This window comes from Podarcis raffonei, chromosome 18 (assembly GCF_027172205.1).
Source record: "Podarcis raffonei isolate rPodRaf1 chromosome 18, rPodRaf1.pri, whole genome shotgun sequence".
NCBI lineage: Eukaryota > Metazoa > Chordata > Lepidosauria > Squamata > Lacertidae > Podarcis > Podarcis raffonei.
This window is the reverse complement of record NC_070619.1, coordinates 3,338,771-3,354,081: the sequence shown is the minus strand read 5'-3', so window position 1 is coordinate 3,354,081 and position 15,311 is coordinate 3,338,771. Positions and strand designations below refer to the sequence as shown.

At 46.5% G+C, this 15,311-nt stretch overlaps 1 protein-coding gene across 3 annotated transcripts; it reads right to left on the bottom strand.

Moving 5' to 3' along the window:
• Window positions 1-1,740: 1,740 nt before the first annotated feature.
• Window positions 1,741-15,200, bottom strand: BABAM1 (BRISC and BRCA1 A complex member 1). Of its 3 annotated transcripts, none has more exons than XM_053372522.1 (9): window positions 15,177-15,200; window positions 9,847-10,178; window positions 9,519-9,577; window positions 8,595-8,715; window positions 6,670-6,748; window positions 6,475-6,502; window positions 5,988-6,117; window positions 3,788-3,874; window positions 1,741-2,288 (listed from the first exon to the last, which is right to left on the bottom strand). In XM_053372522.1, exons 2-9 carry the CDS (start codon window positions 10,123-10,125, stop codon window positions 2,088-2,090), a joined length of 984 nt encoding a protein of 327 aa, XP_053228497.1. In that variant the 5' UTR covers window positions 10,126-10,178; window positions 15,177-15,200; the 3' UTR covers window positions 1,741-2,087. The 3 variants fall into 3 exon arrangements, with proteins under 3 accessions (XP_053228497.1, XP_053228495.1, XP_053228496.1); XM_053372520.1 differs by lacking the exon at window positions 15,177-15,200 and adding an exon at window positions 13,183-13,308; XM_053372521.1 differs by lacking the exon at window positions 15,177-15,200 and adding an exon at window positions 13,183-13,307 and having other exon boundaries at window positions 6,475-6,499.
• Window positions 15,201-15,311: the final 111 nt, after the last annotated feature.

The window sequence follows — 15,311 nt, the reverse complement described above, 5'->3', positions numbered from 1 at the left end:
ACAACGTGCAACTCAGTCCTGCTCAGAGTAAACACGTGGCAATGAATGGACCTAAGGCTGCTTTGTCTCGCTAGATCAGGAGTGAGGAATCTCAGCTTCAAGGGACACATGTAACCCTCCAGACCTCTCGATCTGGAGCCATGTCACAGGCAGGTTGGACGCAGAGGAACGGCGGGAGGAACTAGCTGGGGGACCCCCAAGGGAAGAAGGGGAAAATGTAAAGTATTGCACTTGGGCAAAAAAAATGAGAGGCACAAATACAAGATGGGTGACACCTGGCTTGAGAGCACTACATGTGAAAAGGATCTAGGAGTCTTGGTTGACCACAAACTTGACATGAGCCAACAGTGTGACGCGGCAGCTAAAAAAGCCAATGCAATTCTGGGCTGCATCAATAGGAGTATAGCATCTAGATCAAGGGAAGTAATAGTGCCACTGTATTCTGCTCTGGTCAGACCTCACCTGGAGTACTGTGTCCAGTTCTGGGCACCACAGTTCAAGAAGGACACTGACAAACTGGAACGTGTCCAGAGGAGGGCAACCAAAATGGTCAAAGGCCTGGAAACGATGCCTTATGAGGAACGGCTAAGGGAGCTGGGCATGTTTAGCCTGGAGAAGAGGAGGTTAAGGGGTGATATGATAGCCATGTTCAAATATATAAAAGGGTGTCACATAGAGGAGGGAGAAAGGTTGTTTTCTGCTGCTCCAGAGAAGCGGACACGGAGCAATGGATCCAAACTGCAGGAAAGAAGATTCCACCTAAACATTAGGAAGAACTTCCTGACAGTAAGAGCTGTTTGACAGTGGAATTTGCTGCCAAGGAGTGTGGTGGAGTCTCCTTCCTTGGAGGTCTTTAAGCAGAGGCTTGACAACCATATGTCAGGAGTGCTCTGATGGTGTTTCCTGCTTGGCAGGGGGTTGGACTCGATGGCCCTTGTGGTCTCTTCCAACTCTATGATTCTATGATTCTAAGGCTCAGAGCCCAGGGAGGGGTGGAAGGAGAAGACTGGGAGGAAGGGAGTGTTGGAAGCTGAAAGGGTAACAGGACTTTGTGAGTGGGGGGAGTCTGTGGCAGAGAGCAGCCCAGATTTGGAGGTAGGGGAGAGGGGACAAGAGACAGAGGTGGGTCAGGCAGGTGTCTTCCTCTCCTGCTACAATAAGCTCCCCTCCCTGCTGATCTCCCAGAACCAGAAGAGGGCTGAAAAGGGCAGAGGAGAGGTTGGCTGCATGCAGGCATAGTCTCCGATTGCTTGGGGGGGAAACCTCCATGTAAATGTTCAGTCTCCAGGTTAATAGGAACCATTAAGCCAGGGGTCAGGGACTGGTTGGACGTACAGGAACGGTGGGAGGAACCAACTAGGGAACCCTGAAAGGAAGAAGGCTCAGAGCCTGGGGAGGGGTGGTGGGATGATGATGATGAGTGGGAAGAAAGAGACGAGGGAGAAGGCTGGGAAGAGGTGGTGTCAGAAACGGAAGGGATAACAGGAGTTGGTGAGCGGGGAGAGTGTGCGGCAGACAGCAGTCCAGAATCAGAGCTAGAAGCTGAAGCAGGAGGGAGGCCAGGAGGCAGAGAGGTGAAGAGGCCCTGTAGAAGCTCTCCTTCCTGCTGGTCTCCCCGAACCAGAAGAGGCATGTATCTCCCCTTATAAAATCTAATAAAATTTATTCAAAAAGAAATAAGGGGGTTGGGAACCCCTCTTAAATTCCCAGAATGCAAATAAATCTCCGGAGACGGGCCGCTTTAACCATTGGAAAGGCCTTTTTAATCAGTTGACATTCAACATCTGTTTCTCCCTTCCTCTCTGCCCACTTCACTACGGACCACGAAAAAGGAAGGTAGCCAACTTGTTACACCCCTAAGTCGTTCCCCCAGCCCCCCCCCAGCAATATCTGGCAACTGCTTTGGGGGGGGGGAGAAACTGACAGACAGCTTGCATTTACGGAGAAAACACACAGAGAGTTAAATCCCCAACAACGCCAAGGACATGAGGAAGGTGGGTTGCAGGGATACGTTTGCTGGCCTGCCAGATGTTTTGCAAAGACAGAGAGTGAGTGTGTGTCCTTCGGGTCTGCGTCTCCCCCCCAAGTCAGACGACGGCCTCAATCTCCACCGCCTCCTCTTCCTCCAGCATGCTGTAGGAGGCGTGGGTCTGGAAGGGTCTCTGCAGCGGGTGGGCAAGGAGTTTGGCCATGCAGTTGTGCAGCTCCACGGCCGGGCCGGTCAGCGACACTTCGTACTTGTAGTTGGTGCCTTTGCTGTCCAGGTTGCTGAAGAAAGCAAAGGTCTCCTGGAGAGGAGAGAGGAACCGCAAAGGTATAGTGATGGCAATAATTTTATTATTTGTACCCCGCCCACAAGACTAGCTTGCCCCAGCCACTGGGCGGCTATACATACAACATAGCATAATAATATTCGTTTTTCCATATAGAAAGCTACATCTGTTACTCAACAATTATATTCTAATTCAACAGAATAGCAACTTCCCGCTCACCCAACATCAATGTTTATAGCCCAAATTGCATGTCAAGGAGATAAGTAACTCTGCAACAGAAGCCACCTGAAGGCAGCCCTGTATAGGGAAGTTTTTAATGTTTCATTATCTTTTCGTATAAGCTGGAAGCCGCCCAAGAGTGGCTGGGGCAACCCAGATGGGCAGGGGTACAAATAACATCATCATCATCATCATTATTATTATTATTATTATTATTATTATTATGTTTTACAATTCTGTTTTATCTAATTTCATCCTCTCTAACATGTTTTGTAAAAATATTTTCTGCTATTTTCTTACACTTCAAACCCCACTGCACAGGGGAAAACTTTATATATATAGGCTAGAAAGGGTTTCTAGTCATCTTTGAAAGATTCGAAATTTGTATCTTTCATCAGCACTGTCAATGTTGCCGTCTCTGCATATTTCAAGGTTTCCACCATGATGATGATGAACAGTCTGGGCTGCTCACAGCATATATCAGAATATATATATCAGAACCAGACAGAGGGCCTTCCCGGTAGTGGCGCCCACCTTGTGGAACGCCCTCCCTTCAGATGTGAAGGAAATAAGCAGCTATCTTCTTTTTAAAAGACATCTGAAGGCAGCCCTGTTTAGGGAAGTTTTTAATATTTAATGCTGTATTGTTTTTAACACTTGATTGGGAGCCGCCCAGAGTGGCTGGGGAAACTCAGCCAGATGGGCGGAGTATAAATAATAAATTATTATTATTATTATTATTATTATTATTATTATTATTATTATTATTCTAAAACATCAAATATTACAAACTTCCCTATACGGGGCTGCCTTCAAATGTCTTCTAAAAGTCAGATAGTTTTTTTATCTCCTTGACATCTGCTTGGAGGGTGTTCTACAGGGAGGGCACCACCACCGAGAAGGCCCTCTGCCCAGTTCCCTGCAACTTCTTTTCCCGCCTGGAGGGAGCCCCCAGAAGACCCTCGGAGGTGGACCTCAGTGTCTGGGCTGAACGAAGGAGGTGGAGACGCTCCTTCAGGTCTACAGGGCTGAGGCCATTTAGGGCTTTAAAGGTCTGCACCAACACTTTGAACGGTGCTCGGAAAAGTACTGGCAGCCAGTGTTGTATGTTCTCGGCGGCTGCTCCCAGTCACTAGTCTGGCAGCCACAATCAGCGCGTCTCTCTCAGCAGAGGAGTGAGATCTTGCAAGCAATCTCCTCCTGAACTTGGCCAAGCTGGCTGCTGAGGGATGACTGGCAACATCGAGGGGACATCAATGTCCCTGCCTACTTCCTGGCCCAGTAATTCTGTTTACCTTCCAGCTGGTTTCCTCCTCTTTGTCCTCGAAGCCGTTGTGGATGTAGAGCACGTCAAAGTAGTAGTAAGGGCACTGCAGCATTTTCTGTGCGGAAAAGACAACAGCAGCAGCACGGTCACAAATGGAAGCATGGTATAGATGCCAGCGAAATTTACTAGTTGGCATCCATCTGTCTCAAGATGCTTTTGAATTCTGGTGCTGGAGGAGATTCTTGAGAGTCCCATGGACTGCAAGAAAATCAAACCTCTCCATTCTGAAGGAAATCAGCCTTGAGTGCTCACTGGAAGGACAGACCCTGAAGCTGAGGCTCCAATACTTTGGCCACCTCATGAGAAGAGAAGACTCCCTGGAAAAGACCCTGATGTTGGGAAAGATGGAGGGCACAAGGAGAAGGGGACGACAGAGGACGAGATGGTGGGACAGTGTTCTTGAAGCTACAAACATGAGTTTGACCAAACTGAGGGAGGCAGTGGAAGACAGGAGTGCCTGGTGTGCTCTGGTCCAGGGGGTCACGAAGAGGCGGACACGACTAAACAACTAAACAACAACAACATCTATCTGTCTCAAGATGCAATGGAGTGCACCTGAGAGGGTGAAGCCAAACTGCTGCACTAACAGTACCCAAGTGACCTCCCTGGGGCGCAAGCCTGGGCAACGTGTCTGGAGTTCCTGGGCTGCCCAGGCGACAGGACCACCATCCCCTCTTGACCTCGCTGATGGGGTCCGAAGGGAAGCAGAACTAGACGTTTGGCACCAGCTTAGCTGCAGGAGTTGCCAGAAGGAGGCGTACAGGGCGCCGTCCAACAGTCTTAGGGACTCCACTCCAGATTTGTGAAGGGTCTACTCCTAAGCCTTTTCTTCTCCTGAAGATGTCGCATGAGGCAGCGGAGGTTTAGGGCCAGAACTTTCCTTCTCCTAGATGGGCTCCCTTCCCAAGTGGATGAGCCCCACCTGCCCTTCACTTCCCTTTATTTACAGGACCGCCTCTCCCGGTCTGCCCCACAGAGGACCTTAAGGTCCATGAAGAACCATAGTTTAGAGGGCCCTAAGGAAGTCAGACTATCCTCCACAGGGCCTTCTCAGTGGTGGCTCCGACCTGGTTGAATGTTCTGTCCCATGAGATCAGGGCCCTGCAGGATTGAAGTTCGTTTCCGCAGGGCCTGTAAGACAGAGCTATTCTGCCTTGCTTTCAACTTGAACTTAGCCTGATCTTTTATTCCCCTTCCTTCCCTCCCCCTCCCCTTTTTATGAAGATTACCTGCTCTGGGACCCCACAGCTAATTCTCCCCTGGTCTCCTCACTGGCCCAAATAGGACTAATTTAGCCAGCTAGCCCTGGTGATCATCTAATGTTTATTGGATGGATTTCCCCCCTAAATTGATTTTTGTATTCTGAATTTATCGTTATTCACGTTTTATACCGTATTTTATGCTGTTTTTTGTTGCATCAATTAAGTGTTTTATATTTGTTGTTAGCCGTCCTGAGCCCGGTTTTTGAACCGGGAAGGGCGGAGTATAAATAAAACTTTATTATTATTATTATTATTATTATTATTATTATTATTATTTATGGCATGGGCAGAAACTGCCTTCTTGACCACTGGGCCCACTTGGTCTCATCCGCTCCATCCACCAGAGCGGATCTTTGCATGCAGGGGAAGCCCCTAACTCACTGAGGGTCTGAGGCGCATAGGCTCCCCTCATCTGGATCAGTCAGCCAGTCAAAGCCAATCCTGGGATGTGGCCACTGCCGCCTGCTGGCAGCTTCTAGGAGCCACAGGTGAGAGCTTTTGCATTCTGGTGCTGGAGGAGACTCTTGAGAGTCCCATGGACTGCAAGAAGATCAAACCTCTCCATTCTGAAGGAAACCAGCCCTGAGTGCTCACTGGAAGGACAGATCCTGAAGCTGAGGCTCCAAGACTTTGGCCTCCTCATGAGAAGAGAAGACTCCCTGGAAAAGACCCTGATGTTGGGAAAGATGGAGGGCACAAGGAGAAGGGGGACAACAGAGGACGAGATGGTTGGATGGTGTTCTCAAAGCTACCAGCATGAGTTTGACCCAACTGCGGGAGGCAGTGGAAGACAGGAGGGCCTGGCGTGCTCTGGTCCAGGGGGTCACGAAGAGTCGAACACGACTAAACAACAACAAAAAATAAAATAATTTTTTTTAAAAGAAAGGGGAAAAAAGGAACAGGCACCTTCATCTGTTCCGTGATGGTGACCGGGGGATGGCAAGCTGGCCGGCTATAAACCAAGATGGTTCTGACCACGTACGGCGGTGGGATGCTCTGCACATTCTCCGTCACGGGCAGTTCTGTCTTCTGCTGTCTGCGTAGATGAGGGAGAAGGAGAGAAATTTGGGTCCAGGGACCTGGACTGATAGCAGGTTTCCTGCAGGCTCCCCTAGCCCAGCGCCCGCCCCCTGAGCTAGAGGGAGCGACAGGAAAATCCCACTTCCCCTGTTCGTGAGGCAACCAGGATCCTTCCTGCTCGACTCAGCAGTCCAGGCAGGAACATGAGGACTAGCGCCTTATTTTTAAGGGGTGGGTCACAGTGCGGTGGTGCAGAAGGTCCCAGGGGTCTAGTCCCCGCTGGCATCCCCAGGGAAAGGGTTTCTTGTCTGAAGCCCTGGGTCTGAAACATCCCAGGAACAACCCAATGCCCGTCCCACCGGGAGAAACTTACATGAGGCTGAAAAGACCTTCGAGATCTTCAAGGAGGGAGAAACGTTAAGGTGGATAACTCTCCGCAGTGTGCTCTTGCCCCAACTGGTATCCAGCCCCTCCCAGTCTAGATTCCTAAATCCCCTAAATCAGGGACCCCCAAAGGTCATCTAGCCCAACCCGCCGCAATTCCGCCGGCATACGGCCAGAAGGATACTGAAGGACTTGCACACCACTGTCTCCAGGTCATACAAACAGCTGCAAACTTCTCTAGGATCAGAGGTGAATCCAGAGAGCTGGCGGGGTGGGGGAAGAAAACCAGAAAGCAGGTGATTATTCATCTTCATTTCATTTCACTTTTGATTTGTGTTCCGCCTTTCTCTGCTACTACACACAAGGCTGCACACAAACCTGATCCACTACAAAAAGTCGCAATAAAAACATAACTTTAAACTAAACAGCTTATGTCGAATAAAGCAAAATTCAGCTACCCATTAGAATACACCAGTCAACAGTGAAATTAAAAACCAGCAGTTAATAATTAAGCCGTTTACACTTTACAATTGCCATAAAGGATTACTAAACTGTAATCAGTAAAAATAATGGCAGGACCCACAATGCACAAAATACCACCAAACACACACAATCACACACAAAGGATCAAACTGAGAAAGAAGGGCACACAACTTTTAAAATTGTTTTTTAAAAGTATCCTTGAACTCCCTGAGCATCGCAAGACAAAGGAAAAGTTACAAGTAGGAAGGTTATTTACCTCCCTGCAAAAAAAGGGGGGGGGAGATTGAGAAGCTGGGAAGGGCATCCAAACTGTCCAAGAGGATGGAGTAGAAAACATGAGATAGCTCTTTTTATAAATGTCATGTTAAACATTTTCTTCAACTCATTGTATATCATTTCCCATTTTTTTTTAATTTCTCTGCATTCCCACCACATATGGTAAAAGGTCCCTTCCTTTTCTTTACATTTCCAACATATATTTGACCCAGTTTTATACATTTTTACTATCTGTACTGGTGTCATATACCATCTATACATCACTTTCATGTAATTTTCTTTCAGAAGAGAACAATCTGTAAATTTTAAGTCTGTTTTCCACAGTTTTTCCCAATCTTCGAATTGTATGTTATGTCCTATATCTTGCGCTCATTTGATCATGACCGATTTCACTTCCTCATCTTTTGTTTCCCATTCTAGCAGAATACTATATGCACCCGTTCAGCAACTAAACTTTCCCTTCTATGACTTCCTTTTGAAATCTAGAAATGGTGTAACTAAATCCTTTCTTGTTGTCTTCTTTAGACATCTCATATAATTGCCTATAATGTAGCCCCACGTCAGGCGAAAGATTCCTGCCTTGCCATGGGTTGGACCTGATGACCCTTAGGCATAGCTGTCAACTTACAGAATTGAAAATAAGGGACCAGCAGCCTCAAAAATAAGGGATCAGCAGCCAAAATAAGGGATTTTCCAAGGGGGCACAGGTATGTTCAACTTCTAAGCCCCTCCGAGCCAAAGGCAGAAAGCCCAGCCAGCAGCCAAACGAAGCCTCAAGCGGTGGTTCCCACAGCGCAGCAACCCGGCAAAGGGGATGCAGCAAGGAAAACCACCGTCACCTCTCTGCTGGGAAGCGCTGAGCAAAGGTGAGTCCCCAGGCAACGCGGCCGATTTGATCAGCACAAGGCATGCAAGCTCCACCCCCCAGTCGTTCTCAGACTCCTTATTGGGTGAGCAACGCAGCCAAGCAACACAGTTGGAGCCTCCCTCCTCCCTGGCCGGCAGGGAGGGAGGGAGAGGAGCTGCTTCCTTTGAAACCCGGGAAATTTAAGGGACATCATCAATAAGGGACAGCAGCGGGACATAGGGCTGGGATAAGGGACTTTCCCACCAAATAAGGGACGGTTGACAGCTATGCCCTTAGGGGTCTCTTCCAGCTCTACAATTCTACGATTCTAGCATCTCCTCCAATTCCAGGGCTAAAGGACTTGGGCAAAGAAACACAACCACCGTGCGAAATGTGACGGGGCAGGTCAGAAGCTGCCACAGTTGGGGGGGGACAGTAAAAACCGCAACCCCTGAGCAGTCTGCAGTCCAATGGGTGGTCAGAGAAAAGAGACAGAAACGTACCCAGGTGACGTCGTTGTTGACCACCACCAGCGCAAACTCATGGCTCTTGTCGATTTTGTGCTTGGTCCGGACGAACATCTCTATCATCTTCTGGGAGATGTTCAGAGCGTTGGTTTTCGACCTTCCAGAGAGACAGAGAAAGAGAATATGCCCACATATAAATTGTGAGATAAGGACAACTGTGACTTCTTCGAATGGGAACTCTTTACAAATTACTTAAAAAGACAACAAAATGAATTGGACTCCTTGGCAGCTTCTGAATAAACATACACAGATTTATTGATTGTTAACATAGCAGATAGATAATATAAGGATTTATACAATTTTATAGTTGGCCACCTCATGAGAAGAAAAGACTCCCTGGAAAAGACCCTGATGTTGGGGAAGATGGAGGGCGCGAGGAGAAGGGGATGACAGAGGACGAGATGGTGGGACAGTGTTCTTGAAGCTACCAGCATGAGTTTGACCAAACTGTGGGAGGCAGTGGAAGACAGGAGGGCCTGGCGTGCTCTGGTCCAGGGGGTCACGAAGAGTCGGACACGACTAATCGACTAAACAAATAGTATGCAGAGAATAATATGTGTTGAAAAAGGAGAGAGAGAAGCTGAGGGAAGTCTTGGGGGGAGGGCTTGATGGGGAGGTGGGGGGAAAGGGGGGGAATAATGAATATGAGATGTTTTGATATTTTGATATGTTGAAATTGCAAATAAAAAAAACTTTTTTAAAAAAGAACTTCCATCACAATGTGAAACAGAAACAATAATATTAATAATAATTTCTTATTTATATCCCGCCCATCTGGCTGGGTTTCCCCAGCCACTTTGGGCAACTCCCAACAGATTAAAAACAGAATAAAACAGCAAAAAACATTGTAGTTCCGCAACAGAAAAATGTCGGCCGACCAGAAGGGAAAAGGCCACTCACCCGTTGAACGACTCCAGTTTCGAGTGGGACATTTCCTCCGAGAGGTCAAGGCAGATGATCTGAGAGAAAGAGAGAATATCAAGGTCATGTTCCATAGAACAATAGAATTGCAGAGTTGGAGGGGACCCCGAGGGTCATCCATCCCAACCCCGTGCAATGCCCGGCGCGGGGCTCAAACCCACGACCCTGAGATCAAGAGTCTCATACTCTACCAACCGAGCTATCCCAAACTGTCCATCAAATCTCTAAAACCGCCTCTTCTTGGATGAGCTCATGGGACCAAGTTGGGGCTGTCCCGAAAATGTCGAGGACAGAATAAGCTACTCACCACTTTTTCGGGGCAGTTGACCCGTGGCGTCCTGACCTGGAACTCGGTGGGCGGGACTGTGGGAGGCCAGCCTTTCCCATTGGTGGCCGTGGCGCTCTGGGGGCTGTCCCCCGTGCTGGCCGCCTCCCCTTCCCCCTCGCTGCGGCTGCCCACGCTCGCCTGGGCGCTCAGGGTCCGGTCTTCAGCGCCCTCAGGGTTGGAGCGGGTCCTGGGGCGCTGCTCGGCCGTCGCTTTCTCCTCCTCCTCCTCCGTCGCGCTGCTGGGCTCCGAGGTGTCCATCAGGGCCCCACGGTCAAGCGGGGAGTCCAGGTTTGCTGTTCCGGAAGGCCTTCCTAGAAAGGGGAGACAGCAACATGGTTTTGGGGGTGACAGCTCCACTTGGGGGGGGGGCAACGGATCCAGAATGGGGGGGGAGCCCTGATCAGGAGCATAAGGACATCGGGCCAAAGGGCCTCCTGTCCTCACAGTGGCCAAATGCCCCTAAGAAACTAGGAATCCAGATAGACTGCCCCTGGACTTGGAGGTTCCATAAGGATTACAGCATTAGACATTAAAATTTTCCCTAAAGAGGGCCGCCTTCAGTTGTCTTTTAAAAGTAAAATAGTTGTTAATTGCATTGACATCTGGTGGGAGGGCGTTCCACAGGGCAGGCGCCACTACCGAGAAGGCCCTCTGCCTGGTTCCCTGTAACCTTACTTCTCGCAATGAGGGAACCGCCAGAAGGCCTTCGGCGCTGGATCTCAGTGTCCGGGCAGAACGATGGGGGTGGAAACGCTCCTTCAGGTATACAGTGAAATGAGTTCGTGCTTTTCTACAGCGATAACATTTATGTTGTCCATCCCAATAGGTTTTCTTCAGTCAAAATAGTAAGATGTATCCGCAATATAAATTTGAGACAGTTTACATTTTGCTTAGGAATGTAAACAAGGTGATGTTGCTGGGCTGTCTGTTTGAAACCCAATGTAACTTCTTGATTATGTACGAAATGTAAAAAGTAGAAGGAAAACCAACAGGCAAAAGATTTGTGGTGGATCTGGTAAAGTCCTTCTTGAAGCAATGCAAAATTAACTTATGCACACAGTGACTTGCGAACTCAGTAGGAGTACGATATGGGCATGTCTTTAAGTTAACATCTTACATTAAAAACCTGACACTACCAAATTATCGAAGGCTTTTCACCAAAGCCAGACTAAACGTCTTTCCTTCTGCAGTGTTAGAAGGCAGGTTGAGAGGAGTTCCCTACCAGGACAGACTTTGCTCGTGTGCTCAAGATATCGATTCCATAAAACATATTTTGTTGCATTGTGCAAAATATGAGCAAGCCAGGGCTGAACTGATAATACCCTTGCTGGTACCTTTCCTGGGAAAATCAGAGGCTCACTATGTCAGGTTCCTATTGGAAGACCGGACAAATGCTAGAACATTAGCAGTGGCCAGGTTTTTATTGGTGGTTGCAAGAACCAATGATCCCTATATTCTGAACAAAATGCTTGTTTAACCTGGAGGTAGGCGGTATGAATTGTGCATTGCTTTGTAACGATTTGTTGGGTCTCTGGACCGTAATAAAGGTTGATGATGACTTATGGAACTCCCTGCTGCAGGACCATTTACGGCTTTAAAAGCAGATCAGATAAGTTCATGTACAGTACAGTTAACTTTCTTTATCTCTGATTCTACCGCATATCCTATCCATTTCTTCACTCGGTTGTCTGTTGTTCCTGGCAAGACCAGCTCTGCAAAAACCGAGCTGCAGCGTTGAAAACAATGTCCCTTGCAAGAGCTAGGCTGTCATGCTCTGATCCCGGCTTTTATCATTCAGCTAGCATGATAGCTTGGTGTAGTTTGCAAAGCTAAGAGAGAGATTTGCAAAAATCATGACAACTTGACACACACACAAAAACTGAAATTGGCTGCACAACTCATAGGGTCACCATCTTTCTTGTTTTCCTTTGCAACCAGAAGAATAAACTTATATGAATTATCTTTGCATGGCTTGGCACCTCCTCCCCATCCCCATAATAGCTGAGTTTTCCAAATACTGTACAAAAACGAGGTTTTATACCAAATATTATCCGCTTAGCATCCTTTATCCTCCCATCCAAAGCAACTACATTGCATCCCATAAACGACCTCTCCCTTTTCCTGGAAAACCACTGTAGCAGGAACCCCCCCACCCCATTCAGTTTGTACAAACTTCACACACACTCACACACTACATACGCCGCGCTTCTGTTATAAATTCATAGAAAATCAACCATACATCGGATTTGCACTGTTCCACTTTTATTTTACTCCATGAAGGAAGAACTACAAAATGGGGAAGGTTTGATACAGGCCACCATAATCCCTTGACCATCCCAGCACATCCACAGGAGCCCTGCCCAGTTGCTATGCCAACCCTGATGGTCCTAGACAGAAGACCATCAAGATCACAAAGTTACAGATAGGTAGCCGTGTTGGTCTGCCATAGTCAAAACAAAAAAATTTTTTCCTTCCAGTAGCACCTTAAAGACCAACTAAGTTAGTTCTTGGTATGAGCTTTCGAGTGCATGCACACTTCTTCAGATACACTGAAACAGAAGTTGCCAGATCCTTCTATATCGTGAGAAGGTGGGGAGGGGTATTACTCAGAAGGGTGGTGGGAATGGGTGATTGGCAGATAGCTGTGATGAGCCTGTTGACGACTCTTAACGACTGCAATAGGTCTTACAGGAAAAAGCAAGGGGTGAGAAGGTGAAAAATGGCTTTGTCATGTATAATGAGATAAGAATCCAATGTCTTCTGTTTCAATGTATCTGAAGAAGTGTGCATGCACACGAAAGCTCATACCAAGAACTAACTTAGTTGGTCTTTAAGGTGCTACTGGAAGGAAATTTTTTTTTTGTTTTGAAGATCACAAAGAACTTGCATATGGGAGTGGATTCAGCTTGGACTGGAACAAAGGACAATAATCAGCTCTTCCCTCTGGGGGCAGGAAACTACCTTTTGTCTTCAGAGAATAATTCCTGGGGAGGGGGAGAAGGGGGAACCAGCCAGGTGACAGGACACTCAGGTTACCACCAACCCCTCCCTCAACCCCTCCTTTCTGTGATGTATGCATGATGTTTCTGGGGGTGGGCTTGATGTACAGGATGGGAATTTCAAAAGTCTTTATAAGACCTTGCACACCGTTTTTTTCTGTGTCCCTCCTCTCTCCTGCAAGTGAGGGCAGCACCCTGTTGCAACAGTTCAATAAAGGCCAAGCCTACAGGCTGCTGATTTGCTCCAATTTACTCTGGCTGGTGTCTTTGTTTTTGTCCAAGGGAGCCCTCGGATTTTTCCGGTAACACCACTTACCTCGACCCCTTTTGTTCCAAACGCAAGCAACCTGGAAAACCTGTGATCGTTCCCAGATACAGACAAAACAACCCAGCTGCGAAATTAAGACTCCTTGCAAACTAGACCGGAAGGGAAGAACCATATGGCTGCCCCTCTCCTCGCAATGGATGCTGGGATTTGTAGTTCTCGCTTCCAAACCTCTTGCAAAAGAGAAGCTCTGGTTGTTGAAAGATGCGATTCTGCAATAGATGGGGGTTTTTGCTTGTTTTCATTCCAGACAGCTGGAATGCAACTGATTCACCCTGGTTGGAGTAGATATAAAGAAGGCTGGCATAGAAAAGGATCAGTTACAGAAAGGTAGCCGTGTTGGTCTGCCATAGACAAAACAAAAATTTTTTTTCCTTCCAGTAGCACCTTAAAGACCAACTAAGTTAGTTCTTGGTATGAGCTTTCGTGTGCATGCACACTTCTTCAGATACACAGATATCTGAAGATATTCAGATATTCTTCAGATATTCTTCAGATATTCAGATATTCTTCAGATATGCACACTTCTTCAGATACACAGATATCTGAAGATATTCAGATATTCTTCAGATATTCTTCAGATATTCAGATATTCTTCAGATATGCACACTTCTTCAGATACAGATATCTGAAGATATTCAGATATTCTTCAGATATTCAGATATTCTTCAGATATGCACACTTCTTCAGATACACAGATATCTGAAGATATTCAGATATTCTTCAGATATTCTTCAGATATGCACACTTCTTCAGATACACAGATATCTGAAGATATTCAGATATTCTTCAGATATTCTTCAGATATTCTTCAGATATGCACACTTCTTCAGATACACAGATATCTGAAGAAGTGTGCATGCACACGAAAGCTCATACCAAGAACTAACTTAGTTGGTCTTTAAGGTGCTACTGGAAGGGAAAAATTTTTTTATAGAAAAGGATGTCGATGCAATCAGGAAATAAGAGGCTGGATAATGAACACAAGAACTACCTACAGTGGAAGATTGGCAGATGAAGATGATGGACTTTTCGGAGCTAGCTGACCTGACTGCAGGAATCCGCGACCAGAAAGAAGAGGAGTTTCAAAAGGACTGGAGGAAATTTAAGGACTATTTGAATAAATATTGTAATATAAAAAATTAGAAATAAATTGAAAGAAACAAATAGGCCTAGGATTAAGTGACAATTAAATAAATGGGATTTAGAATATTAAGAAAAGTGAGTGAGATGGACTATAATTGGAAATTGTTTTAGTTTAAAAATGATATTGGAGAGCTGTTACTTTTAACTACGAGAAACTCAGAAGGGAGGGACTAGAGGAAGTCAACCAAGATGTTTAAAAGGTTGGATTTGTAAAAAATTAAGTTTGTTGTTATTGTTTATCTGTTTATTGTTCCTTTTTTCTTCTTCTTTCGTTCATTGATGTATTTTTCTTTTTTTTCTGTTTTTGTGTGTCATTCTGCTTTGTGTTTTTTGTTATAACTGTGGAAAATCTAATAAAAAATTTTTTAAGAGGGGGTGGATAATGCACCTCTTAAACTGAATGAATAAATAAACGGTGGAAATGCAATGAAGGGTAAAGCAGTCAGTGAATTTTAATAGAAGGAACGCAAAATAAATCAATGGATGGATGCAAATAAATTGCATGAATAAATAGATGGATGAATGAATGCAAATAGATGGCATGAATAAATAAAGTCAGGGTGTAAATGCAAAAAGAAAAGAAAAACTCTATGGGGTTTAGCCAAGCCGCCCAAAATAAGCCGGAAATCTTGTCTGCGGACAAAAGTACCGAGTCCTCTATGTCTTTCTTAGGCTGAATAGGGGAAGCGGACAAATAGAGCCAACGACACCGTCAATCAAGTGACGTAAACATCAACTCCAGACCAATCAACAGGGCGGGCGGGTAAAGGAACAGGGAGACACGCCTCATGCCCCTTTCCAACCTATCCACAGAGAGGATTCTCTTTTTCCCCGCCTACCAGTCCCTCCTCGTTCCTCTTTTTACTGGGCAACCGGGCAGTCAGTCATTGCGACGGCCAGCCAATGAGAAACCCAGGCAGGCCTTGAGAGGGAAGCTTCAAACTTTAAAAGCAAGATGGCGGCGGGGGCGGCGT